At 44.9% G+C, this 25,575-nt stretch overlaps 1 protein-coding gene across 1 annotated transcript; it reads left to right on the forward strand.

The window, feature by feature from the left end:
- Positions 1-5,164: 5,164 nt before the first annotated feature.
- On the forward strand, positions 5,165-18,404 carry snapc2 (small nuclear RNA activating complex, polypeptide 2). The gene is made up of 6 exons (XM_004080005.5): positions 5,165-5,492; positions 5,986-6,159; positions 7,617-7,752; positions 7,870-8,241; positions 8,813-8,901; positions 17,860-18,404. Exons 1-6 carry the CDS (start codon positions 5,280-5,282, stop codon positions 18,130-18,132), a joined length of 1,257 nt encoding a protein of 418 aa, XP_004080053.1. The 5' UTR covers positions 5,165-5,279; the 3' UTR covers positions 18,133-18,404.
- The last annotated feature ends 7,171 nt before the right edge of the window (positions 18,405-25,575 follow it).

Consider the following 25,575-nt stretch of genomic DNA (forward strand, 5'->3'; position numbering starts at 1 on the left):
TGAAAATACCCAACAATGAAAAATATTGCAGTTCTGTGTTTTGTTTAAGAGCTCGACCACTGACCTGAACTTCTGAGTTCTTTTACCTCTTTTACCCCTACCTCATGTTCTCACACCAACTCAGTTTCAGTCATTTCAAACGATTCTTTCATCCTCATCCCTCCCAAAAGCGAGGTTTACCAACAGAGACCGCATGGTCGGGTTAAACAGCTTCGTGGCTCTTTCATCGTCACGACTTTCAGAATGTTTCGAGATTTCAAAGCCTAAAAATGTAAACATTCCCATGTCTTGAGATGGGCTTTGTGGTTCCCGCCCTGCTCTGAAGACCCCAAATGAATCAGCTGCTGGACTTTCCTGTCTACCGTTTCTCAACTTTCTGAGGATTTGTTCAGCTTTAGCGCTCACTTTGTCCTGATTGTGTTTTATCTCACGTTAGTCCAAATCATTTAAACCTCCAAAATGAGTCAATAGAGGCAGATTATGAGACCGACTGTAGGCCGCAAAGAGATGTATCCCCTATATTTGGAGCAAAACGCCTCCAAAATACTCATTAGTCACATGCACCCTATATATGGACAACATGCACAGGTCACATGCACACATGGGTCGACCCCATATATGGGGGTCAACCCCACGTGTTCTCTATAGAGAGGAGAGGGAACACTAGTGTTTTTTGCATTTTCCTTGAGGCTAGTACAGTCACCTCATGAAAATGGAATGTACCATTGTCGTACTTGTACTGAGTAAATCGTGAAGTATTTGTAACGTAAGTTACACTCACTTTAGACGTACAGGTGATGCCGTCGTAAAGTGCCCTTACACCACACTCTAGTCGTCAGAAGGTGTGCGAACTGGCTCTTGCGCGGTGTGCAGGTTTTGGGGTAGTGGGAAAAATGAAAGATCCATACGTCACGCAGGCACTTACTTACCTTTACCTATCGTATAGTACCACCTGTAGAAAAAAATCTGCATGAACATTTTCACTCTACAGGCTCAACAGGCGGTCAACGGTCTTAAAATTTCGTGTGGACCCCCGGCAGTACAGATGAGCCCATTTTTTACCTGCAGATAGCCCGTATCCACCCGTACGGGCAGCTGTGACTGAGGCCTTTACAATCAAATGCACAAAATTAAAAATTACAGGGGGAAAAAAAACTGAGAAAACCAAAATGCTTTTCTCCTTTGTGGTTGTGAAAAGATTCCTTCTTGTTCAACAACTAAACCTTCATCTCCGTTTTCATCTGCATGGTCCTGGTGTGTCAAGATTTTTGAGTCCTCTTTCAAAAGACAGAGCTTGAAAGTTTTAATGGAATAAAAAAAAAAACTGCCAGAGTTGAACTTCAAAGAATGCAGGACAGAAGCATCTTTCCGTGAAAAGTGACGAGACGCGTTTTCTTTTTTTAAGAGAAAAAGCTGAAAAGGAGGTTTTATGGCGAACAGCAGGAGAGGCCACGCTAAATGATGACATTATGGATGACTCAGCATTTTGCATAACTTTAAGGACCTTGTTGCCATGGTGCCAAACTCTGGCCGATCACTGCACGGCTTCCTGGAAGCATGCAGCTGTGGAGGCTTGTCATCTCCCTCCAGACACACAGTTGCCTCTAAAACGGCTGGGAAAGCTCGGTTTGTATCAAACTTGCTGTTGTTTCTAAGACACGTTGTCTCACTCCATCTGAAGGAATCGGCTTTGGTCAGGATCACTTTTGTTTGGTGTGTTCTGCACGTGGGAACCGCTGGTTTGTGTGTGACCGTAGAAGTCAGTGTGCATGTTGTAGAGAAGCCTTTCTCCTGTCATGTCTGGAGCGTCTGCCAGAACATTTTCACACATTCCTCAGTTTGCCGACCAAAGGAGGAGGTGGACTGCATGACAAAGACGAGCGGCTCAACCACATTTTTCTACCTTTCAACGGTTTGTTTGGAGCATGAGCAGGACGCCCCTCAAAGGGGGGGGAGGGCGACTCCTGAAGCCGAGGGCATGGAGTCTGCACGTTTCTCTCAAAAAAAAAAAAAAAAGAAAAACGTTTCTTTGGAGATGCATCACTTCAAAAAGAATTTAAAAAAATCGTCAATATTACAGCAACAAATATGTCAGTGAAGCCTCGTCTAAGTTCTGTGTGTTCTGACTGTTGTCTTTGCTGATTCTGGCTGTACAGTGAATCTTAATAAACCCCAGTTTGCTGAATGTAGTCATTGGTTTATTTCTAAAACACCTTTTGGCCGAGTTTTTAAACCAATAAAAGTTCCCGTGCTGGTTAAATATTGGCTTCTGCTAAAGTTTTTTTATTCAAGGTGGGGAAAAAAACCACACAACCGTTTTCTCTTAAACTCTGATTTTTTTTAAGCTAAACATGTGACCATCATGGCTTCCATCTGTATAAATATATACCAACATAAATGTGGAATGTTTGGAGATGACATATCTTAAACAGTAATGGGCCAAGAACGTAGCCTTGGGGATCACCAGAGGATCAAGGGGCAAACTCCGACCCACTCCGATGAAAATTGTGTTTTTGGTGTTTCCAATATTTTCTTGTGGCATTTTTTCAGATGATTAAGGACGTATATGAAGAAAATTAAGCGTGAAACTCAGATTCTCTGTATTTCTTTATTCAAATCGTTGTGAATCAGGAGCTGACAAAAAAAGGCAGTTGGAAAAACCTCGTATTTTTGTTGATCCCAACCTCCATTCTGATGCATCCACTGTCAGACAAATAGACCCATGAACGTCTTTGTTTTTCTCGTCTGAGCTGGAATCTGGATCTAAACTGTATACGGCCAGATGGCTCAGATGTTGCCCGCCACTTTTGCTGCACCGCTACCAATAGTTTGGGGTTGTGAGGGGCTGTAAGATGGCAGGAGAGTAAACCGATGAATGGTAGGAAGCTGGCGGGTTGACACCGTGCCAATACTGCGGCTATATGTCCCAGAAAACACAGGTTTTTAGATTTAAGCTAAATTAAAAAACAAAAAACAAAACAAAAAAAAGGAGTGGGACTTTAATGACTTCTCCAGGAGGAGAACTAAAAGATACAAAAGGGGTTCATGATGAGAAGACTTCCAGCAGGGTCTCCATTCAGACTTTTTCATTTTCATTAAAAAGGTTCTTGCAAAAATGGAGCTTCTGATCCAAATAACCTTCTCATTTACTGTAAACATGCAGCATTACTGGGACAAAATGACATGGAAACTGTCTGAAAGGAACCATGAGGGTCTGTAGCAGCTGAGGCTGCATCCAGTGAGCTCCATCCCACAGCTTTCTTCAGCAGTGTGCTCACAGGTGGGGTCAGGGGAAACCGCCCCCCTCAAAGATGACCGGGAGAGGATGGGGAACAGGGAGAGACGCAGCCAACCCAGCTGAACCAGAACCAGAACCAGAACTAAAACCAGAGGCTGAAACCTGAGGACAACAGGAAAAAAAGATGTGAAGAGAGAGACTGAGAGGAAGAGCACAGAGAAGGGAGGAAGCTCCGCCCACACAGATGTGCTGTGATTCATGATGTCACATGGTGGAGGCTGTGTGAGTCATCGTTGGGCCGCTACTGCATAGCCCCAAAACACACATACATACACAAAGATGCACACACCAACACACATACACACATACATACAGACACACACAAATGTAAATAAACATTACCACACCAGCATAGGCAAACACACACATGAAACAGACACACGCACAGACAGGCACACCCCCACACATGCAAACACACAAACAGAAATAAACAAAAATTTTACAAACAAACACACACAAAAACACATACACCCACGCATAGATACAAACACAAATGCACAAAAACACACAGAGATGCGCACAGACACACACACACAGACATGTGCAAACAAAAATTAACACAAATTCACAAACACACACAAAAACACATACACCCACGTGCAGCAGATGCAAACACAAATGCACACAAAACAAAGAAATGTAAACAAAAAAACATACAGACTCACACAGAGAAGCACAAAAACACAGACATGCACACAGACACACATAAATACACACCAACACACAGACACGTGCAAACAAATATATATACAAATTCACAAAAGCACATAAAAAATCAAATAGACCTGCATGCAGAACACAAATGCACAAAAAACAGACAGAAATGTACACAAACAGAGATGTACACCAAGACACACACACACACACATACGCACACACACAGACAAACATTCACAAAGAGACATACGCAAACACAAACACACGGAGACGCACACAGAAACACACTTAAATACACAAAAATAAACAAACACACACAAGCATACATGTACAAACACTCATGGTAACAGAAGTCAACAGAAATACACACATACAAAAAGACCCACATGCAGATGCAAAAAAGGAACAAAAACAAACACTCCTAAAAGAGGCTGTATGAGACAGAATCAATGTCGCACAAACTGTACTCTAGTCTTACATACACACTATGTATGTTAGACATACTATAATTTTAACCCTGAAAAACTACAGCAGTGTTTGCCTTGTGAATGAGTTTCTTTCCTGTCCTCTTCGACCCAAACAGTCACTGCAGATGGTCATACTCTGTGACCCCAGCATTGGGGTGAAGTCTTTGGGCTTGTGGGGCTTTAGACTGAACCTGGGCATTTATCTGGACTCAATCTGTTTCAGGCTGGCTTGGTGCACTCCGAATCTTCCACCCTTTTCCTCTCCAACCCAGTCCTGCAACTTTCAATATGTTATCTCTCCTTTTCATCTCTGCTACTTTTTTTTTTACCTCCTATTTCTCCATCCTCATTCTTCAAACTCCTTTCCTTGAATCTTTTGTGTTCTCTGTTTTTTATATATATATTTAAAGAGGGATCTAAATACCATGGTAATAATTGAAACATGAATTAATCTTAGTCTTTATTTATAGCTTTTTTTTCAAATACAAAAGGGGTTTTAAACCAATTTATAACAGGTTTACTCAAGGAATATATGATAATAACTAAATAAATGAGTGAATGAATAAATAAAATAAAAAGAAACAAATAAAACAAAGGTAAACATTTGTTCCACATATTTGTTTTTATTTGTCCTAATAACGCAAGCCTCAATCGAGAGAAACGGAAACACTGAACCTCTCTGCCCACTAGGGGGCGACAACGCAACTGTTGAATGCCCGTTCCAACTGTCCCTACAGGCGAAGAAAAACTTACGTGATGACGTAGCAGAGTGACGTAGAGAACTAAACAGGGGTCCTGCTTCAGCTTAAAGTTCGGCTGGTAACATTTCTTTTGGTCACAGAGGGCCACGCGGCGACATGAAGCCTCCACCCCGCAAGCGAGGAAAACCGAACCGGCCCACGCCGACCGAAGGACCGAGGAAGCCGCCACGCCGGTGGAACAAGACGGAGGAGAAGACGCTGCTAAACGCCCTGCAGAAGCTCGGCAGGACCGCGTTAGCAGACGGAGACACGGACAACATAGACTACAGCTTCCTGGGAAAACGTCTCCCAAAGCGGTCCGTCGCAGAGGTACCGAGTGTCCTCCGGCTTCTGACTGAACCTGAATCTGAACAAGTCACAGGAGAAAAAAATATTATATTATTATATTTATTTAGGACTCCTGTGTTTATGTTAAAGTTTAGCGACATGATTTATTCGTTTTTTTCTCTCCATTCTCTCCGGTTCCGGTCATAAAGATATTTATTTACCAACATAAACATGTGCTACTTTGCTTATTGTGTTGACTTCCAATGAACCGGGTGTGCGCCTGCGCATGCGCGCTCAACCTCCGACGCACCTCCCTCTTTGCCTATGGATGCAAATAGGCATCAAACGGATTTAGTCAGCCCTACTGTGGGCTGCAGGTGGAACAGGGGTGGGTGATGCTGAAATTTTGGGATGTCTTTTCCCTCTAAAATGCTGAGAGAACCATGCTATCATCATATCGTCTCTCAATTAATCCAGATAATGTCTTTTAAGTTGTATGTTGGATGCTCCTTCATCGTGTTTCTCACCTCCTCAGATCCGCTCTGTGGTGGATGCCCTTAAAGACAAGGCCATCTCCAGCGCCGCCTTAAAGCTGAGGAGGAGGAAGAGGGACGAGAAGGTCGCCAGAAAGCCCATCGAGGAGTGGGCCAACCTGGCTTCCACCCTGGCAGGATCTCTGGAAGGAACCGTAGACGCTGCTTTCTCTCAGGCACGTTGCCCCCGTGGGCCTGAACCTTTGCCGGCCGATCAGTGAAGCTAGTCTTTGACCACGGTCTTGGGTGAATACTCAACTCTGATTGGCTGCGGAGTATCCATTAAAAAAGTGATAATGAACACCGAAAAACAAAGTTTCGCTCACGTAGCCTGAATGTTTTATATTATTGTTCTGGTCTGAATGCCGGTTGGTGACCCGGAACAACAGAACCTCTGTGGAAATATAATATTTCTCAGTTGATCACAGCAACAGGACAGCAGAAAAGACCCTCAATGTTGCCTTTAATAGGAAATAAATTGTCTGTCTTGATCAACTCATTGCCTCCAAGGCACGTTAACATTGGGAGTGGGGTCATCTGGACCCCACAAGATAGCACAAGGGTTAATACAGCTATTTATTATGAATTAATGAAGGATATTTGTTTTTTTGTTTGAAACAAGCTTTTGCTTCATCATCTGGACAAAAACAAGGTGAACTTTCTCCCTGAAGTGATGCTTTGGATCACTTATCATGAAGTTTAACGCATAAACCACTTTCCTCCGCTGTGGCAGAGCGAGGTCGAGGCGTTTAAACAATGGCGCACTGCTTAGCAAATAAGCTGCTTACAGCACCAAACAACAATTCAAACCTTTAAAAAAACAAAACAAGATTAAAGTAGTAAGATCTCTGACATAAATTTCCGATGGTGGATACCTTTATCCCTTCCAAACACCCGCTCTGATTAAAATCCTGTTTTTAACGTGTTGTTACTGCATTTTTGTCTGACGATGGCGGACCTGTATGTAGAAAATGACGCTTAAAATGGCATTTCTAAGGATTTATTTAATCAAATTGTTGTGAATCAGGAGCAGATGAAAAAATGCCGTTGGAAAAGCGTGTAGCAATGACGGAGAAACAGCAGGCCACAGTCTTCCTGCTCTGCTCCATTTTGATGCATCTGCAGACAAATAGATCCATGTATGTCTTTATTTTCCTCGTCCGAGCCGGAATCTGGATCAGAACTCTACGGCTGGATAGCTCCAACATTGCTCGCCCCCTTTTATTTATTGCAGTGCTAATGCTAGGTTGGGGGTTTGAGGGGCTGCAAGATTGTGAAAGAGCAGGTAAATAGATGGCATCGGGAAGTGGGGGTGGAATTTGGTCAGCGCAAACGGTCCCGCCCACAACTCATAGGTGGGTTTCTAATGAACTGCTGCTGCTCTGCAGAAATTATGTCCAAGACAACGACACCGTTTTTCTCTGATTTGATTTGGCTAAAAACGTTCTGATCAGGATGAAAAGAGCAGCTGAAACACTTGAATAATGGATCAGGAGATGATGGGGGTGTGGCTTTCATTTGGGTCTGCTTGTTTAAATTGAGAATAGGTCCAAAGTGTTCACACGGTGTCCTGCACCAGTCTTCGGAAAGGAGATGTTGATGCAACATGGCTGACTTTTCCCACGTCCCTCAGGTCCTGATCGTCTCCTCCACAGAGCCCTGCACTCTGAGGAACTGTGACCCGCCCAGAGACAATAAATCCTCCACCAGTTTCGGCCCCCCTGTTCGCATCGTCCCTCTGAAACCCGCATCTCGTCCACCGACTCCAGGTACAGATTTGTGGTTCTGGTCTCGTGCTCATCGTGTGGGTTCATGGTTCCAGCCTCGGGACCCGGCAAGAGCTAAAAATCGTCTCTTTGCTCCATTTACTTCTTTTTTTTTTGCAGTGTTCTCCAAATCTCCAGCACCATCAACGGGTCCATCCAGAACACTCCCAGCACCTTCTCCAACACCTCGTGTACCACAGAACGTTGTCCGTCCACCTCAGGAGAAGCCTGGAACTCCCTCTCCCACCACACCTGACCCGCCTGCTTCGCCCAGCTCTGAGATCCAGACCGGCCCGCCGCCATCGCCGGACATTCCCTCAGCTTCTACGTCCGCCCTCGCCCAGCCCTCCTCCTCCGACGCCGGGTCTGAACAAAAAGCACCCAATCCTCAAAGGGTGATGGAGGTGAAGCAGATTGTGGACTTTGAGAGGATCTACAAATTCCTGAGCGTGGTCCACAAGCCTGAAGAGGAATCTCGCCTCACCTCCATGGGTGAGTCGGAGACGCTGTTCGGTTGAGCTGAGATGTTTTAGCCCAGGAATCCGAACCCGCCCGCCTGTCGGGCAGACAGGAACCACATCCTAAAGGTGGATGGAGTTTTGCCCTTTGAAGGCCGTCTCTTTCCTCCTTCTGCAGTTTGACTCTTGGAAAAAGAATGTTCAGGTTGTTCAGCTGCATATTCAGGCAAACAAACTAATGTGAGAATTTAAAAAAGAGTCATTAAGACACAAAAACAAACTAATGAAGCAGACCTGGACCAACAACTACTCCTCTCTTTGGTGCAGATGATTTTAGCTGGAGTTTTCCCCACTATTTCAGGATCTAAATGCAGTTTAGTGTCACTTCTGCTCAACAGTGACACGTGTGGCGGGAAGAGGTACGACGCCCGCTCACCTTCAGACTGCAGCACTTTCCCTTCATTGAAAGATGTTTGGTTCTTGAGGCCCCAGAAAAAATAAAATATATTGATGAGTATAATAAATAAAGGGCAGAGGAGGAAATGTTGAGCCACTTAAGGGGTTTTTGTAACAGATTTGACTGAGTATTTGTCTCTGTCATCCAGAGAGCGCCATCGTGTTGGACCTGTTGATGTCCCTCCCAGACGAGCTGCCTCTGCTGGACTGCAATGGCCTCCACAACCACATGATGAAGGTACCGTCAGTGACATGAGATCCCAGCATTCAAAGTGTTAAGCATTAAGCTGCAGGAACCTGGTTAGCCAGAGCAGTGCTTTTCAACCGGTGTGCCGCGTCACTGATCTAAAAACATTTTCCATCTCCAGGAAATCAGCTCTGTGTTCATCCAAACAGGCCCTGATAAAACACTGAGTAGTTAGGAATATGAAAGATCATAAAAGACCGTTTCTTTGTGTTTATTTGATTCTATTAAAGACATTTTGATCAGAATGACGGTCTTTTTTTTTTTTCTTTTCTTTTTTTTTTTTTTTTTTTTAACTTGTCCTGTCCAACAGCTGGGCAGTCAGATGAGAGCTGAGGGCCTCTTGGGTTGGACATATTTTACTTTAACAAGAGGGGTTATTAATCTTCAGACAAACCAAAGGTATGTCTGAATAAACCCCTTTTGTAATTGAGGCCAAACTTTATTAATTTCAAACATGTCTGAAAATCTTTGGTGTTGGACCGGACGGAAAAGGAAAGAGGGGAAGAAGAGAGAGGGACGTTAGAGAGAGGGGGGGTAGGGGGTGATAATAGGAGGGGAAGGGGGATAAGACCATGAAGCAGCATAAAGCAACAAGTTTACTGGTTGTTAATCATTATGGTAAGGTTTAAATGTAAAAAAAAAAAAAAAAAAGGGCGGAGCCTGTCCACACACACACACTCAAATGTTATAAACACACCTGTTAGTTGCAAAAATGTCCACCTGTCGACATGTACACAAAACAGATAGTGTTCACACGCATACTTATGCCTTAAAACCAACTAGTGTGAAATATTTCAGTCATTCAGTCTGTTGAGCTAACACCTGTGCTCAGGTGAGGTTTTATGTTCTTCTAAAATGGATGGTGGAACGTGAAAAGAAGGAGGGAGAGTGCCCAGCCATCCCCACCCCAAGACCCCCACCGCACCAGCAGCGGCAGCCGGAATCCCCCCAACGCCACACGGGAACCGGCAGGGAACAACCGCCGCCCGGGCGACCAAGCCCGCCACCCAGGCCAGGGCCAGCAGGGCCGCCGCAAGGCCCCCAGAGCCAGAGAGCAGGGAGGCACGGAGGGAAAGAGGGCGCCGCCCCAGCCCAACCAGGAGAGCAGCCCCCCGCCGCGCCGGGAGAACCCAACGCAGGGCCCCACCGGAGAAGGACGCCCACAGCCCCAGACGAGCACCCCACCACCACCCAGGAGTTCCGGGCATCCCCCCGCCCCAACCCCAGGTACGAGCCAGGACCCCCCAAGGGAGACCCACTCCGCACTCCAGGCAGCCATCCGCCCGGCCCACGGTTGGTCCAGGGAGGAGCGAGGCAGGGGCCCGCCGCCCCCGCCCAGGAGGGGGGAACCCCGGGGAAAAAAGAGGGCCCACAAGGGGTGTTGTAAATATGGCCCGACCAGGCTCGGCCACAGTTGGAAATTTGGCGGGGCCCAGCACTCAGGAGCAAGGACCAGAACCCACCCCCCAGGGACACGAACACCCCCGGCTCAGATGTAATGTGAACCCCCCCACCGCGCGGAGAGAGCACCGCCGGGCCCAGGAAGCCGGCACCCCGGGGACACAGCCGCCGTTGCAAAGGGGCCCGTACCCCCCACCAGGGAAGAGGCAGGGGACAGATGGTCCTAGGTCCCACCTTCCTTGCAAAATGTGTGTGCGTGTATTTGTGTTTGAGAGAGTGTGTGTGTGCATGTGTGTGTGTTTATGTTGGGATGTATATATTGAGGGGGAGGGGTGTGTGTACTAAGGGGGGTGCGGTTAAAATTGGCGGGTAGGGCACTAAGGGGACATCTCCTGATTACTCACAGTGACGTCCCCTCACCCTCCCCACCAAGGGGCCCTAAATGTCTAAGGTGCGGTTAAAATTGGCGGGTAGGGTGCTAGGAGGACATCCGCTGCTTGCTGGCAGTGATGTCCAAGCACCCCCCCTACCAAGGGCCCTACATGTCTAAGGTGCAAATAAAACCGAAAGAGGGGGGGCCCACTCCATACGGCAACCACAGGAGGGGGGCCACTGCCTAGTAAACCCCCCCCCCCCCCCCCCAAGGCTCATCGCAGGCTAAGCCCCCCACCCCCTCACCCTTTTATGAGGTTATATGAGGAAGGGGGTAAGTTGGGGACAGATGATAGACTGTCCCCCGGTGGTCAAACAGCCGTCCCCCCCCCCCCCCCCCCCCCAGCAAGGGGGCCAGGCCCACCCAGCCCCGGGGCCCCACCCCCGGAGGCGCAGACACCCCAGGCCCAGCACCACCACCCCCACACAGAGAGAGGGGAGCCAGAAAGCCCCCCCCCCCCCCCCCCCCCCGGAGCAAGCCCAGGCCCCAACCCCCAAACGCCGGCCCTAGAAGAGCTATGGTCAGGCCTCGACGGGACCGAGGCAGCCAACCGGCCGGGGAAACCGCCGATGGCCTCAGCGGAGACCCCGACCCGTCAACCCCCCCTGCCCCGTACCAATAGTGGCCCCCTCCCCCTCCCCCAGAATGCCCCCCCACAGGACAGGGCCGACAAGACCCCCACCCCACCCCACCCCCAGACCCCGCAGCCGAAGCGGATGACACCCAGAGCGACCGGGGGCCCCAAGAGGGTTGTCCCGTCCCGCCCCAGAGCCAGGGAAGGGCCGATCCCAGCCCCAGGTGTAGACGGGAAGCCCATCCAGCGCCACTGGGCCCCCCCCCCGAGCAGCGCCCCCCGCCAACCCCCCCCAGCACAGGCAAAGGGACCACCCCCCCAAGCCAAGCCAGACCACCACCCCACCCCCCCACCACGCACCCCCACACCCAAGCCCAGAGGACCACGCAGCGCCCCAGGCCGCCCCACCCAGGCGCCGGACCCGACCCCCCGACCAACGGAGCCCCCACCACCCCCGGCCAGGCACCGGAGGCCCCGACCCCCACCCCGGCCCACGGCAGAAGGGCAAGGAGCAGCGACGACCATGCCCCCCCCACCCCCTAAGTCATGGAGTTAGCTATGGGAGACCAGAGAGACTGAATTCTTGCAAAGTTACTTGAACTTTGGGCTGACATTTTTTCCAAGCTGATATGATCAAGCAGCAGATTTCTGTGTTGACTTATATTTATATATTTTTTGCTTTTCCAATTTATTAAAATAGTTTTTTTAGCAATGCAAAGAGTTATGAAAATGATAGAGCCTAATCCTCCTTCTACATCGATGGCACTCATGTCACCAAGCACACAAAGTGACGGTGAAGCTGTGATTGAAACCTTAAGCCAGACTGATAGATCGGCACATACCTGCTGCCAGAGAGCCTGGACAGGCGTGCAGAACCATAGTGCATGCATGTAATTGTCGGGTAGATTACTGTCACAGTGCTGACAAATGTCTGAGTTACTGAGACCCATCTTGAACATCCTCTGTCCAGTGTAGTAAATTCTGTGAAGAGTTTTGAAATGGATTAGCTGCAGATTTGGACTTTTTGTCATTTTAAAGGTGTTTAGACAAAGTTCTGACCAAAAACTTTCATCTGTGCTGATGTTCAAATCCGCATCCCATTTTGTTGTCGGAAGTGAAATATTGTTATCTAAATTACATAAAAGTTTGTATATTTTGGAGAGAGTTTTATTCATTGAGAAATTAATCAGAGTGGTAACTACATCTGGTAGCTTTAAATCAGGGGTCGGGAACCTTTTTGGCCAAGAGAGCCATAAATGCCACATATTTTGAAATGTAATTTCGAAAGAGCCATACAATAATGTAGTGTCCCTTCCCCACACTGAGGCACGGAGACTTAACCTCTTTTAAAGTTCTTTATTCCGATTACTGCAGACCGCAACAAACGCCGTTCAATTAATTCAGCAACTCCTAAATCTCTCCCGCCGACACGAGAGCGCTTCTCCCAACTTTATATTCCCCTGCTCCCGCTGCAGCCCTCCCATTTCCCTTATTCGGCCCATAGCTGAACCCCATTGGTCCAAACTACCTAACAACAGGCTGAGCGACAGAACTGAGAGCCAATCAGATCTCTGCTTGATGCATTCCATGAACTCCAGAACTTTTAACGCGGCCCAACAGCCATCCAACTCAGTCCGCGACAATTTGTTTAAAACTAAATATACAAATGAATGTGTGCATTTGATTTAATTTCAACACTTTTAAAGTACAATAAGTCTGTGGATTCTTTTTAATAACATTGTTATGCTGTTGCTAATAAATGATGAGTATTTCTCGTGGTAGTTCTGCTGATGGTCTAGTCTGGTTGATACGTGGTGAGTTTCTCTGCTTCGTTCAGGCGTTGAGACTTTAAACGTGATCGTAGGTCTGAATGTTCTGTAGATGTGACAAAGACTGATCACATGCAGACGGGGAGTCAAACACACACTCACACGCTGCAGTGAGTGACGGGCAGCGGGTTTTACGTTTTTACAATCCCTGCGCGATTCACCTGCTGCCTGTCCCCACAACCCCTCAGCCCCACCCTCTGCTTTCTCCCTCACACATCCCGTCCCCGCATCTGCGCGCTCTTTCTCAGAGACGGGAGCGTGCAGTTTTAGGCACGTCAATTCACAGGTTTCCAGGTGGTACAAACTCTGTGAAATAATAGATAATAGTAACTGATAGCGCTGGCGCAGATTTCTCTCTCTAAGCACTGCTACTACTGCGCGCCTCTGGCATCGCATCGCGCCCGAGAAGGACTGGTCTAATGAAAAAAAAAACTATAATTAAAGATTTGTCTGCGAGCCACATGTGACCATCAAAAGAGCCATATATGGCTCGCGAGCCATAGGTTCCCGACCCCTGCTTTAAATCGTTGTCTCTGTATTTAAACTTTTTAGTAATAATTGATTTAAGTTGCTGATATTCCAAGAAGTTATATATTCCATGTTTGTCTTGAAGTTCCTGGGGAGTTATGAATCTTCTATCAATAATTATGTGCTCTAGTTGTTTTATGCCCCCTGCTTGCCAAGCTGGGAAGTGGATAATTTTTTTGTTTATGAGGATGTCTGGGTTGTTCCAGATGGGTGTCATTTTGCACGGTTGAATTGATGATTTTGATATTTTGAGAAATTCCCACCAGGCTGTTAAAGTGGCATTTATATTAATACTTTTGAAACAATCCTGTTTTTTAACTATTTGACTAATAAATGGAAGATCTGACAGGTTGATCTTTCCACATAACGCCTGTTCCAAGTCTAACCATGAGTTGGTTTCTGGATTATTTTTTAACCATTTTAAGATGTATTGTAATCTATTTGCAAGAAAGTAATTGTGGAAGTTAGGTAATTCTAATCCTCCACAGCTTTTTGCAGATTTTAAAGTTTTTAGACTAATTCTTGCAGGTTTATTGTTTATTGTTACAATAAACCAGAATGACTGTCTTGCGATTCAGCTGCAGCTTAAGCTCTGTTTTTGGAAAAGTCCCGCCCCTTTAACTGTCTCCACCAATCATTGAAGGCTTAATCACACGTCATCAGTCTGTTTAACCACTTCTGACCAATCAGAAGTGGTTAAAGTCTTCACTTCCTTGTTCTAAATCTGCTCATAAAGTCTCTCAGTTCTAACAAAAAAGCTCGTCTTTAGCGGTGTAATTTTCCACAGAATCCGGTGTCAGACCGTGGAACAAGTGAACAAAACAATGAAGCTCAGAGAAGAGAGTCTGTCTGCGTTCAGCGGATTTTGGCACTACATCTCCCATGATGCATTGGGTTAAAGTGACAGCATCTCTACAATGACGCTACTCTGTTAGGTGTCATAGAGCACAATGAATGCTATTATCTGTAATCAAGGAGAAATTCAGCCTAATTTTTTGAAAAATCTGAAGCATTAAGCTTAAATATAAGCAATAACAAAATAAAAGAAACAGGATTATAGGCCCGTTCACACCGGGACGAATTTCGCCGGCGATTTTCGCCGACGTTTAACGCCTCGTGACTAAACAAAGGGCACCAACGAGAGTGTGCACACCGAGGCGAAAAAACGCCACGCGCCAAAGCGTCGAGAAAAAAACCCGCCTCGGGTTCGTTTTTTTTTTTTCGACGCGTCGCGTCGAAATCTATTCGACCAATGAGAATGGCGCTTTTGCACACGTGCCTGGAGCTTCTGAAGTTACAGTAAAACACAACTTGGGGCGCTCAAACACAAAACTGCCTTGCTGAGCACACATACCAGCGAAGAAGTTAGACGCCAAGTAGCGTCTACACTGCCGCTAAGAAATAATGACGGACATTCTAAAATATCCCCTTACCAAGCACCAGTTGGAGCTACTGATGCTTGAAATATTCATGTTTTCTTTGTATGATTCTGACAAGCGCGTAAATACTTGCTCTCTTCTTCTGAGTGAAAAGCGACTTTAAGAAGCGTAAAGTTGCGCAGCGCCACCTTGTGTACAGGAGTATTTCTGTTTACATTAAGCGCCATCTAATGTCAGGGAATGAAATTGCATGTTCGCTCGGCTCACCGTCAGCGAAAATCGCCTGGGTGTGAACACAAAAGACGTGGCGAAAAACGCTGGCGAATAACGCCTGGCGAATATTCGTCCCGGTGTGTACGGGCCTAAAGGCTAAGTGGCCAACAGACATATTTAAACTAAATTGAAACAACTTCTTCACCCAAAAAGAAATAAAACATTTTTAGTAAAGTTACATTTGTGATTAAGACAAAAGAAAAACTAATAAAACTTCATTGTGTTCACTTTTTGTGTAGTTGAACCCAAACATGCATTAAATGTTGGTCTTTTTTGTGTAACATTTATCACGCATGTTGTGATCATATAGAAAATAAATCACTGTTTAGAAAGAACATATTATTGTTCTCATTTGGTTTTTGTGAACATACATAAAATGGCTTGTTAATAAACTGGAAGGAAAAACAACACATTTTCAATTAATGTAGCTGAAAATTATTGTTGAAAATGATCACAACTTTTTCTTTTTTACAACTTTTAGGAAAAACCGCTGCAACATCCTGCTTTTTTTCTGCCTTGATTATTACAAAAAGTGCACGTGAGATCTTGGAGGGACTGTACATCAATAAAGACTATGGAGTCTCCTTTTTTTTCACATCTTTGGATGCTGGAGTGCTGCAGGATTTTTGTCAAGGATATAAAGTACCTTGGCTCCAAAAAAACGGCGTCATCAGAATTAAAAAAAACACTTGGAACGCCTTGAAAGTAGACCAGTAGGTGGAACTTTAACAGTATAAAGACATTTTTTAGAAAACTAGGAAATCCTATTTTATCCTCGGTAAATTATTAAGCAGAATTGCAGCCTAAAAGTGTTAGATGGAGTTCCTCATCTATCTCCACATTTCTATGTACACTGACAGATGTTTCAGGTAGAAAGAATGAGTCTGGCTGCTTTTCAGTGGCGCCTCATGGGGGTGTCCGGTAGGGGGGCCACTTTAAAAATCTTGGGGTGGCACACAAAAACCCTGAGCTATATTCTTTAAAATTCATTCTACTAAACGTAGTAAAACTGCCCTTAGAAAACTAACAGAAAGTTAAATACCTACTGATATTTTGTAGAACATTAACTTATAGCAGATACTGCTATAGATACTAGTATATATCATTAGTAGATACTACTACTGATATATTTTTATTTATTGTGTTTATCTTGAATGCTTCGGTGTGTCTGCTTTGGGTGTTCGGCTCTTGACTGGGAGAAATCTATAATGAACAAAAAGTGAAATCAGTTCGAAAATAAAAATAACAATAATACCCTTATTCATTACATCTGTAGACATTTCCATTCAGGCAAAACAGTTTTACTATTAGGACAACATAATTCTAGCTTCACCTGTTGGTCCAGGAACAGGTGGAGGACCTTTAGCTGAGTTCTGCCTTTTTTCTCTGACCACTGATGCCGACTGTCTGATGCCGTCTGATCTTTGTCTTCCTCATTATCTTCTGTCATTCATGCTGGCTGTGGATCATGTTGCTCTGTCTCATCTTCCTCATCCTCACTATTCCTCTGCTGCTCCCCTATCATCTCTTTTGCTCCTTCTGCTGTACTTTTCTTCTTAAAATATGAATATATGCAGACTTTCTCTTCATTCTCTGAAAATTGACATACACAAGCATCAACGAATGACTTTAGGCAACTCTGTGGGAACGGGTCAAACACACATCAAAATGCTGCGGTAACACAGCAACCAATAGTGCCGTGAAATGAGAGGCGTGTGTGACGGGGCACATCCTTATTTACATATTAATAAAAACACACCACTGCTGGTGCTGTGGTGTGTTTGCACCAAGTATTTGTGCAAAATACAGATCAGGTGATCTAAAGTACAGTAAACAGATTGTTCAAACACCACGGAAAATATTTAACAGGTATGAAAAGAAATGTAGTGTTTTGGGATGTGTGATTGTGTGTGCTGAAACCAGTGCTCGCGCAATGCAAGAAGGGAGGGGGGCAGCGCGTGTGAGGGTGTGGAGCGGTCGGTCGGTCGATGTTTTGAAGTTAAGGCAAAAGTAATTTAAAAAAAGTTCCTGGTTCTGTTGTTTAACCCGCTCTGAGGATTCGAACGCAGAAGTGAACCCCGAAGGAAGATCCGCCTCACCGTCTTATTCGTGTTCTGCATCCAGCAGCTCGTCTTTTAATGTCTGCGCACGCAAAGGCAGCAGGAAGGGGAGGGGGTGTGGGTGGCGACTTGCCGCCTGCAGGCTGTGCATTTGGGATGAAATGCACAACTGATGCTACCACAGTTTATAGTGGCTGGTGGGGCGGCCGTGGGGTGGCCAGGTGGTGGCGCCACTGCTGCTTTTCACCAGCGGACTGCATTTGGATGAAACAGAAATGGATCAAAAGTGTAGAGAAAGTCTTAACCAGACAAAGATCAAAGACATTTCTTTACCTTTGCAGCAGTTTGCTTCTTTGTGGAAATCAAACGATAGCATAAAACTATAAAACCCTTCTTTCTGAAAGTTTGAACATCTTACAGGCTTTGAAATCCTGATATTTCTTTTTTGCCGTTGTGCGCTGATGTGTTTCAGATGTATTCGTGTCTGACGGCGTCGGCCGACTCTGTGGCCGCCACACAGCTGCTGAGTGAACTGAAGGACGGCGGCGGCGGTCAGACAGGGGAGCAGAGGGACGAGGCCTCCAGCGGGACGGCGGCAGAGGAGGTCCAGCCGCCAGCGGGGAGCTCCTCCAGCCAATCGCAGGACTCTAACCAGTGCAAAACTGTCCCCCCCCTCAACCCCTTCATGGTGCCGCTCAGTCTGTTGGTGCGTAAAGCAGAAAATACTGACGGAGAAAGGTTTTAAGGTCCAGTTTGAGGATTTCAGGTATTTAAGAATGTCGTAGACTTAAACCACCTTCCAGCGGATCCCTCAGTGTCCCAGTTCCAGGTTTGACTGTGATTGTTTACACGTTTAATAATGAATAAAAGTACAGAACAATGTGAAGTTTTTTGTTAAGAGGTTTCCACAAGAAAGACAGATTGTTCCAGAGTATTTATTGATGTCTTGACCATATGTATCATTTAGAGAAGTGGTTTGTATTTTTTTAATAAACATGTTTTTTTGCTGTGGCCAAATGAACATGATTTGTTGAGTTGAGCAGCTAGAGACCAGCAGGGGGCAGCAGAGATCTGAATTGGACAGCCTCAAAACATTGAATCAGCTGGAATCATGACCTGAAGTCCTTCCTGGGCTGCAGCTGAAGCTTTAAGGTGGACTGATCCTCCAAGAACAAGAACAGAACGACTCCCAAAGTAGAAGCTCACCAAGTCAAGTTCAAACAGAAAAATCTTCCAAATGCATCGTAGTTTCCGTGATTCGGTAGGCTTGGATCGGCAGAGCCTGGACATCATTGGAGATGATATCCACCTCTGCTGCGTGCACTACTCACAAGAAGTGAGGGATGTTGTGTAAAACTCTGTGAATGTCTTAAACATGGTGTTTGTTTCACCTCAGAGATTTTCAGGATAGGGAGGCAATAAGTAGAAAGACCTCGTTTAGTGTCTCTGTGTCTGACTTATAGGAGCCAAAACCAAAACGTTCAGGAAGAAAAGCCTTTTCTTTTTTTATATTTTAAACTTGTTTTGTCCAACAACTAATCATAGATGAGAGCTGAAGGCCTTTTGTGTTGGACAGGATTCACTGTTACATTAGGGCAGGGGTGTCAAACCCATTTTCACCGAGGGCCACATCAGCATAGTGTCTGTCCTCAAAGGGCCAGATATAACTTATACATGTGATTAAATGTAATGAAAAATAAATGTAATCACTCCTTAAAGTTAAAAAACTCATTGTTTATTTATTATAACTTTTTAAAGTGACAATTACAGTTGCATAGAAACATATGTTTGCTTGTTACTCTAGCATAAATCCTTTTGCATTTGATTCTGTCAGGTTAGGTTATATGGACAGTGTTTAAGTCCTAATGTTTAGTTGCCCAATCCGATATTTCAAGTCCAATTCCCCCTAGATATGAATAAATACACACTAATTTTTATTTTAAAAAATTAAAACGTTTATGCTCTCGCGGGTAGAGCTGTGACGTGTCGGATTTTTTATCACCGCGGTGATGAACCACCAGGGGTCGCGGTTAACGTGTGTAGGACTGGTAGGAGGGAGCGCGCACACGTGTGTTGGGGGTGCGTGTTGATTCTTCTGCTCTCTAGCTGCAGGTGAGCCTTCACCTGTGCTCTCTGGTACAGACATCTTCTCAGAATATTATTTATTGCCCAGTAATAAACAGACTGCAGACACTTGTTTGTCACCTTTCTGGGAGCCGTGAGCCTGACACCCATGAAGGCTGCGGGGCAGGAGGCTCCGCCTTTGTTTATACAGACACGTAACTTTGCACTGCACAAAATAGTTCCCAAACAAAAGATGTAGTGATATTCATTGAAATCTAACAGTGCGCGTTCATGTTTGGTGTTACAGAGTGACTGAGAACAGTAATAAAGCCCCCCAAACACAAAATCCTCCGGCGGGCGGCCGTGTCGCGCACTTAAGAACGCACGGAGCTTGTTACGGAAATTAATACAAATGGAAATGATTAATTAGAACGCAGTAAATAAGTCTGAACACAGGACTAGCAGAAAAAGTAAATTATCAGCAAAGATGAACGTGTTTAATGTGTTTATTATAGTTCCAATCACGCATCATATGTTGAACTTTCAACAAAAAAAAAGTGAGGTGATGAGGTCATCATCACAGCCCTACTGGCGGGCCACATAAAATGACATGGCGGGCCACATTTGGCCCTCAGGCCTTGAGTTTGACACATGTGCATTAGGGGGTTATGCATCTTCAGAAGGGGGGAATATTTGTATAAACCCCTTTTGTTTTATTTTATTGGTTTATGACATTTTAATTTCATTTTTCACAGAGGAAATAGAGAGGGGAAAGGTGTGAGGGGGAGGGGGGTAGCAGAAAAAAGAGACGGGGAGAAAGTGAGGGGATACAAGTGCAAAGCTGCTAATTTGAGTCGGTTAAGATTTTAAGCTTTGTAACATTTATGCTAGATCTGCTGGAAAGACAAACATTACATCCAAAAGTGAGAATTTGACACCAGGATAAGTGGAATGAATCTGTCCATCAATAATACACTGTGGGTTAGGAGGGGGGATAAAGCAGAGGGGGGAGCAGTGTGACAATGTGCAGGTGGGGGTGGAGATACATGCACTGCCAAAGTGAACCATGTTATCATTGGGGGAACCACATCCTCCCCAGCCCGATTGGCCAGACCAGGAAAAAGGGGGCAGGAGACCCCTGGAGTACCTCCAATAAAGGGACCCACACAGCCCACCAACCCGGGCCCCCCACCCCCAAGGCCACAGGACAGGCGCGATCAGCCGTACCGGACAGCAGCCATTGAGGCCACCGGGACGCGGGCCAAGGATGGAGCCAGGAGCCGCCCACCACCCAGCCAGAGCCTCGTAGGCCCAAGTGGCCCAAAGATCCTGACGGAACCACAGCTCCACCCTCACAGCTCCACCCCCACCCACCCACTACACTGCTATCCTTTTCTATGTGCCACCAGCTTCAGCATTCTGTAGGTCTAAAAAGCTGATTTTGCCAGGAAGTCATTCCAAATTCATCATTCAAACAGCCATGAACACACAACGTCGCTTCACGGACGAGCAGCACGGCCTGACCATAGCGCCGTCAGGTTGGTAGTAGGCAGTCAGGGGTTGTAGGTGAACTTGTCTCTGTCATCAGCAGCATCAAGACTCAGAACTAGTTTGCGACTCAGGAGTGCAGCCTCGCCAGACCACAACCATGACCAGAACCTAAGGACCTCTGACCTCAGACATGGCTTCTATAAAAAGTTTAAGCAATTGATCGGCTGGTTTGGAGAATGGCTCTTAGTCTTTTTGCAAATGGGAAAAACTGTAATAATACCAAATACCAGCATGATGGGAAAAGGCTTTTGTAACCCTTGTGCTATCCTAGGCACTTTAACATTAGGAGTGGGGTCATCTAGACCCACTAGACAGTGCGCTAAACTTTGTTCTTCAATGATCTTCACTGGTGTCCATGGATTACATGAAATCCTCTCCACCTTTATTCACCTTTGTCATGGTAGAGATAACACATCAATGTAAGGATCGGGTCATCTGGACCCCATAGGATAGCACAAGGGATAAGAGACAAAATGACAAAATTACCTTTTTTTAACGCATTTAGTCAGAGGAATCCTCATCAGGACTTTATGAACCTCCTGAAACCACAAAGTTGAAGTTTCTGCATGTAATGCTTCCAACACATTCTGTGTCCTAATCCATAATCTATACAAGAAGGTTGCAATGTTTTGCAAAAGTCTTGACAAAGAAAGCTGTATGCTGGAAAACCTACTGACTGAGCAGCTGTAGTGGATTAGTTATAGCTCTCATACATTAATAAGTTCATCTGCGTCCAAAACAAACTCCTTCACATCTAATCTAAAGTCCAAAGGTCTTCAAACTTACCTGTTTTCAGGTGGGGTCTTTCAGCTGAAAGCCAATGTCCTCATAATGCACTTTTACAATACTGATAACATTTCTTTTCCTTTGCTGACAGCTCTGGAAGCCAACAAACCAAAGTCAAAGTTTTTGTTTTTTACAAGAAATCCAAATGGAATTCCATTTCTGCGTCAGTTTAATGGATTTTCTGGGAGACGGACAGAATTTAGTTTTCATAGTTTCCCTTTGAATTACTGTGTTTGTGTCTAAACTAACTTATTGCTTTGGTTACATTAGAACCCAGAATGTGGTCGTCCAACTTCGTGAATTGTCTGTACTGTCTGGCTCCTATATAATGTATAAAAAAATAGATATAGAAACGCCACTTTCTCTGCACCTCCAACAAAGACGTGTTGCACATTATAAAGCTCAGTGCTGCCTCTTCATGATAGCACAAGGGGCAATATACCCCTTGTGCTATCCTAGGTACTTTGACATCGGGAGTTGGGTCATCTAGACCCCACAAGACAGTGTGCTGGACCTTTTTTTCTTCAATGATTTGTGATCTTCACTGTTTTCCATGGATTACATGAAATCCTCTCTACCTTTATCCACCTTTGTCATGGTAGGGAGAACACCTCAATGGTCATCTTGATAGGATAGCACAAGGGTTACCTAGAATTACAATTGTCTTGTATCATAAACTCTATTTTGTGATGCAAAAGTCTTGCAGATGGTTGATTTTGTGAATTTTCTCACTGAGTTCACAACAATTCTATCTGGGCTCTGCAGTCTGCAACACTGAGAACAAGCCTATAGGCTGCCGGGGTCCCAGCCTCCTCCCAATGTCACGACTGACCTGGATCAGACAAAAACTGCTTCGCTAAACCTTTGAGCATCCCTCTTAGAGTTAATAACCTTTATTTCTGTCACTTTCTCAGCTCAGAGCTCCTGGTAAAATGACGAGTGGTCGGCTGGACACGTGGAGCTTCCGACAGGACCGTCGATACGGTTGACAGGGACAATAAAAACAAAAGATAATAACAATCTATGGAAGATGCGTCTGATTTCTTAAAGCTGTAAAAGGTTTGCGTAATGCAATCTTTGTTTTGTAGGACACATCCTAAACTCCTCAGATAATCTACACCTTACGTAACCATAGCGTAAGCAGATCTTCCTCCACACCGGAAAGAAGGTCCTTCTACAAACCAATCAAAAATACAAAATGCTTTTCTCTTGGAAGTGAAAATAAATCTGCCAAAAAAACTAGTGGAATTTGTTTGGTAAGATGTTTTGCCCTTTTAAGACAAAATACCTTGAAATTAGCTATAAACAGTCATATTTAGGTATATTATTGCAAACAATATTTCCTAAAATAGACTTGCATTGCTCAAATCTTTGTAGTATATACCTTTGTTTTTTCACCACATATGTACTATTTTTCTACAACAGTCAAACTATCCTCATTTCTAGACCATAATCTTGTTAAAATAAGACGTATTTTAAGTAAAAATTGTGTTTCTATGTTTACTTTCAAACTTCTGTCCTGGTTTTGTTAAACGCCTTTTTACTAAGCTTTAAGTTCAATTTAACATTCCTGCTTCCTTAAATCAGTCCAGTCTGTTTCTTTAAGCCAGACCACTGATCGCTATTAACAAAAAAAAGGTCTGTTTCAAAACATTATATCCAATAGAAAGTCTTGTTCCATCAAAACATTCCTGGTGGTCTTTTATTTCTGATTTTCTGATCTCGTTTTCAGTCAAAAATACACAAAAAAGGACAGTTTCTGCAAATCGGCAGGAGCTCATCAAATTTGCCTATGAGTTTTGGGCGGGGTTGTTGGTGTGGAGCGAGCCCCCCCCCCATTTGCCATCATCCCTATGTTTAGATGCTCTCCTACTAGCTTACAGCCCCTCACAAAGATGGGGATGCCAGTAACAAAGACGCACACGGATCTGCTTGTCTGACAGTGGATGCATCAGAATGGAACAGAGCAGGGAGACTGTGGCTTGCCGTTGTTGGTTCAACATCACAGGAACAAGCTTTTTCAAATTGCATTATTTTTTGTCTGCTCCTGATTTACAACGATTTGAATAAACAAATGCTACAAGAACATGATAACACCACCAAAACCACAATTTCTGTCATATTGATTCATTAGAATAAAATGCTTTAAAGACCAAAAGACTCAACCAGATATTTCAAGATTTATAATCTTAAAATAAGCTGTTACATTGTGCTAAACAGTTATTCAAAGTTATGGACAAAATCAACCTGGTCTGTAACCCTTGTGCTATCCTAGGCACTTTAACATTGGGAGTTGGGTCATCTAGACCCACTAGACAGTGCTCTGAACCTTTTTTCTTCAATGATTTGTGATCTTCACTGGTGTCCATGGATTACATGAAGTCTTTCCACCTTTATCCACCGTTGTCATGGTAGGGAGAACACGTCAATCTAAGGGTGGGGTCATAGGATAGCACAAGGGTTAAACAGTCTTTATGTTTTATGAACAGATCCATAAACGGCGCATGAGTCTTGTGAAAAGCTGAAGGTGTGGATATCACATTGCGTGACGTTCGGTTGTTTCGCAATCTTCCAGGATCCATGGAGACAAGAACTTTGATGCAAACACAACAAACTATCCGGTGAGATTTTGTGTTGTTACAGCCGCAGCTTTTGAACGTCACCATTTCGGAACACAGTTGGACCCGAGGTCCAATCCCATTGTGCTATCCTGTGACCCCACCCTTACATTGACGTGTTCTCCCTACCATGACAAAGGTGGATAAAGGTGGAAAGATTTCATGTGATCCATGGACACCAGTGAAGATCACAAATCATTGAAGAAAAAAGGTTAAGAGCACTGTCTAGTGGGTCTAGATGACCCAACTCCCAATGTTAAAGTGCCTAGGATAGCACAAGGGTTACGCTAACAGCAGTCTGTCAGATCACAAGTCGCAGCTGCCAAACAATGGATAATAAAGAGGAAAAGAAGAAAATCATAAAGGTCTTATTGTTGGGAGCCACATCTAATACTAATACTACCTAATACTCAAGCCACACCTGAGTATTAGGCACATCACCGGGCAAACTTTGAGACAAATATTTACTCCTAAGACTAACTTATTTACTTGTAAGTTGACTGGTTTTTTGTATGGGAGGAGCACGTTAAAAATGTGGTGATAAGTGTCATAAATGAGAGTTTTGTACTGCGGTTAAAGTAGGTACGGCTTCTGTTAGTTATAAAAGTTTGACATAAAAGTTGTAACTTTTTGATATGAATTCCTGGAAGCTTTGTAGCTACTAAATACACCCTCCCTTGACATCTATTGGCATTTTAGAAGGAGCTTAAGACCTGCCCGTTTGGGTTGGATGAAAGGATTGCAGGATCTGCTGTCGTTTTCGTTTCACCTCTGCCAGCAGATCTCTGCCAGTTCTCAGAGGGAGCCACGCCCCCTGCAGCTGAGGGTGACCTTCATTGCATCACATCCGTCATAAAATCAGCCTGACTAAGACGCAGCTTCGTGTTCTGAGCCGTTGGTGGGGCAGTCAAACCCACATCTGGAGAGGTCACAAGTGAACGCCCTCCAGATACCAACCAAAGCCTTTAAAAAGTGTTTATGTTTTATGAACAGGTCCATAAACGCCGCAGGAATCTTGTGAAAAGCTGAAAGTGTGGATGTCACAATGCATGACGTTGGGTCATTTCGAAATCTTCCAGGATCCATGGAAACAACAACTTTTATGCAAACACACACAAAAACAAAGTCTAAGCAGCTTTCACCACTTCTATTTTATTTATTCTGGCCTC

The sequence above is a fragment of the Oryzias latipes genome, chromosome 18, assembly GCF_053564925.1.
Source record: "Oryzias latipes strain Hd-rR chromosome 18, Olatipes_Hd-rR_3.1".
In the NCBI taxonomy this organism is placed as follows: domain Eukaryota; kingdom Metazoa; phylum Chordata; class Actinopteri; order Beloniformes; family Adrianichthyidae; genus Oryzias; species Oryzias latipes.

Coding starts and splice junctions, on each gene's coding strand:
- snapc2 (XM_004080005.5), top strand. CDS start 5,280: ATGAAGCCTCCACCCCGCAAGCGAGGAAAACCGAACCGGCCCACGCCG. Junction 7,753..7,869: donor ATCTCGTCCACCGACTCCAG/GTACAGATTTGT, acceptor TTTTTTTTGCAG/TGTTCTCCAAATCTCCAGCA. Junction 8,242..8,812: donor ATCTCGCCTCACCTCCATGG/GTGAGTCGGAGA, acceptor TCTGTCATCCAG/AGAGCGCCATCGTGTTGGAC.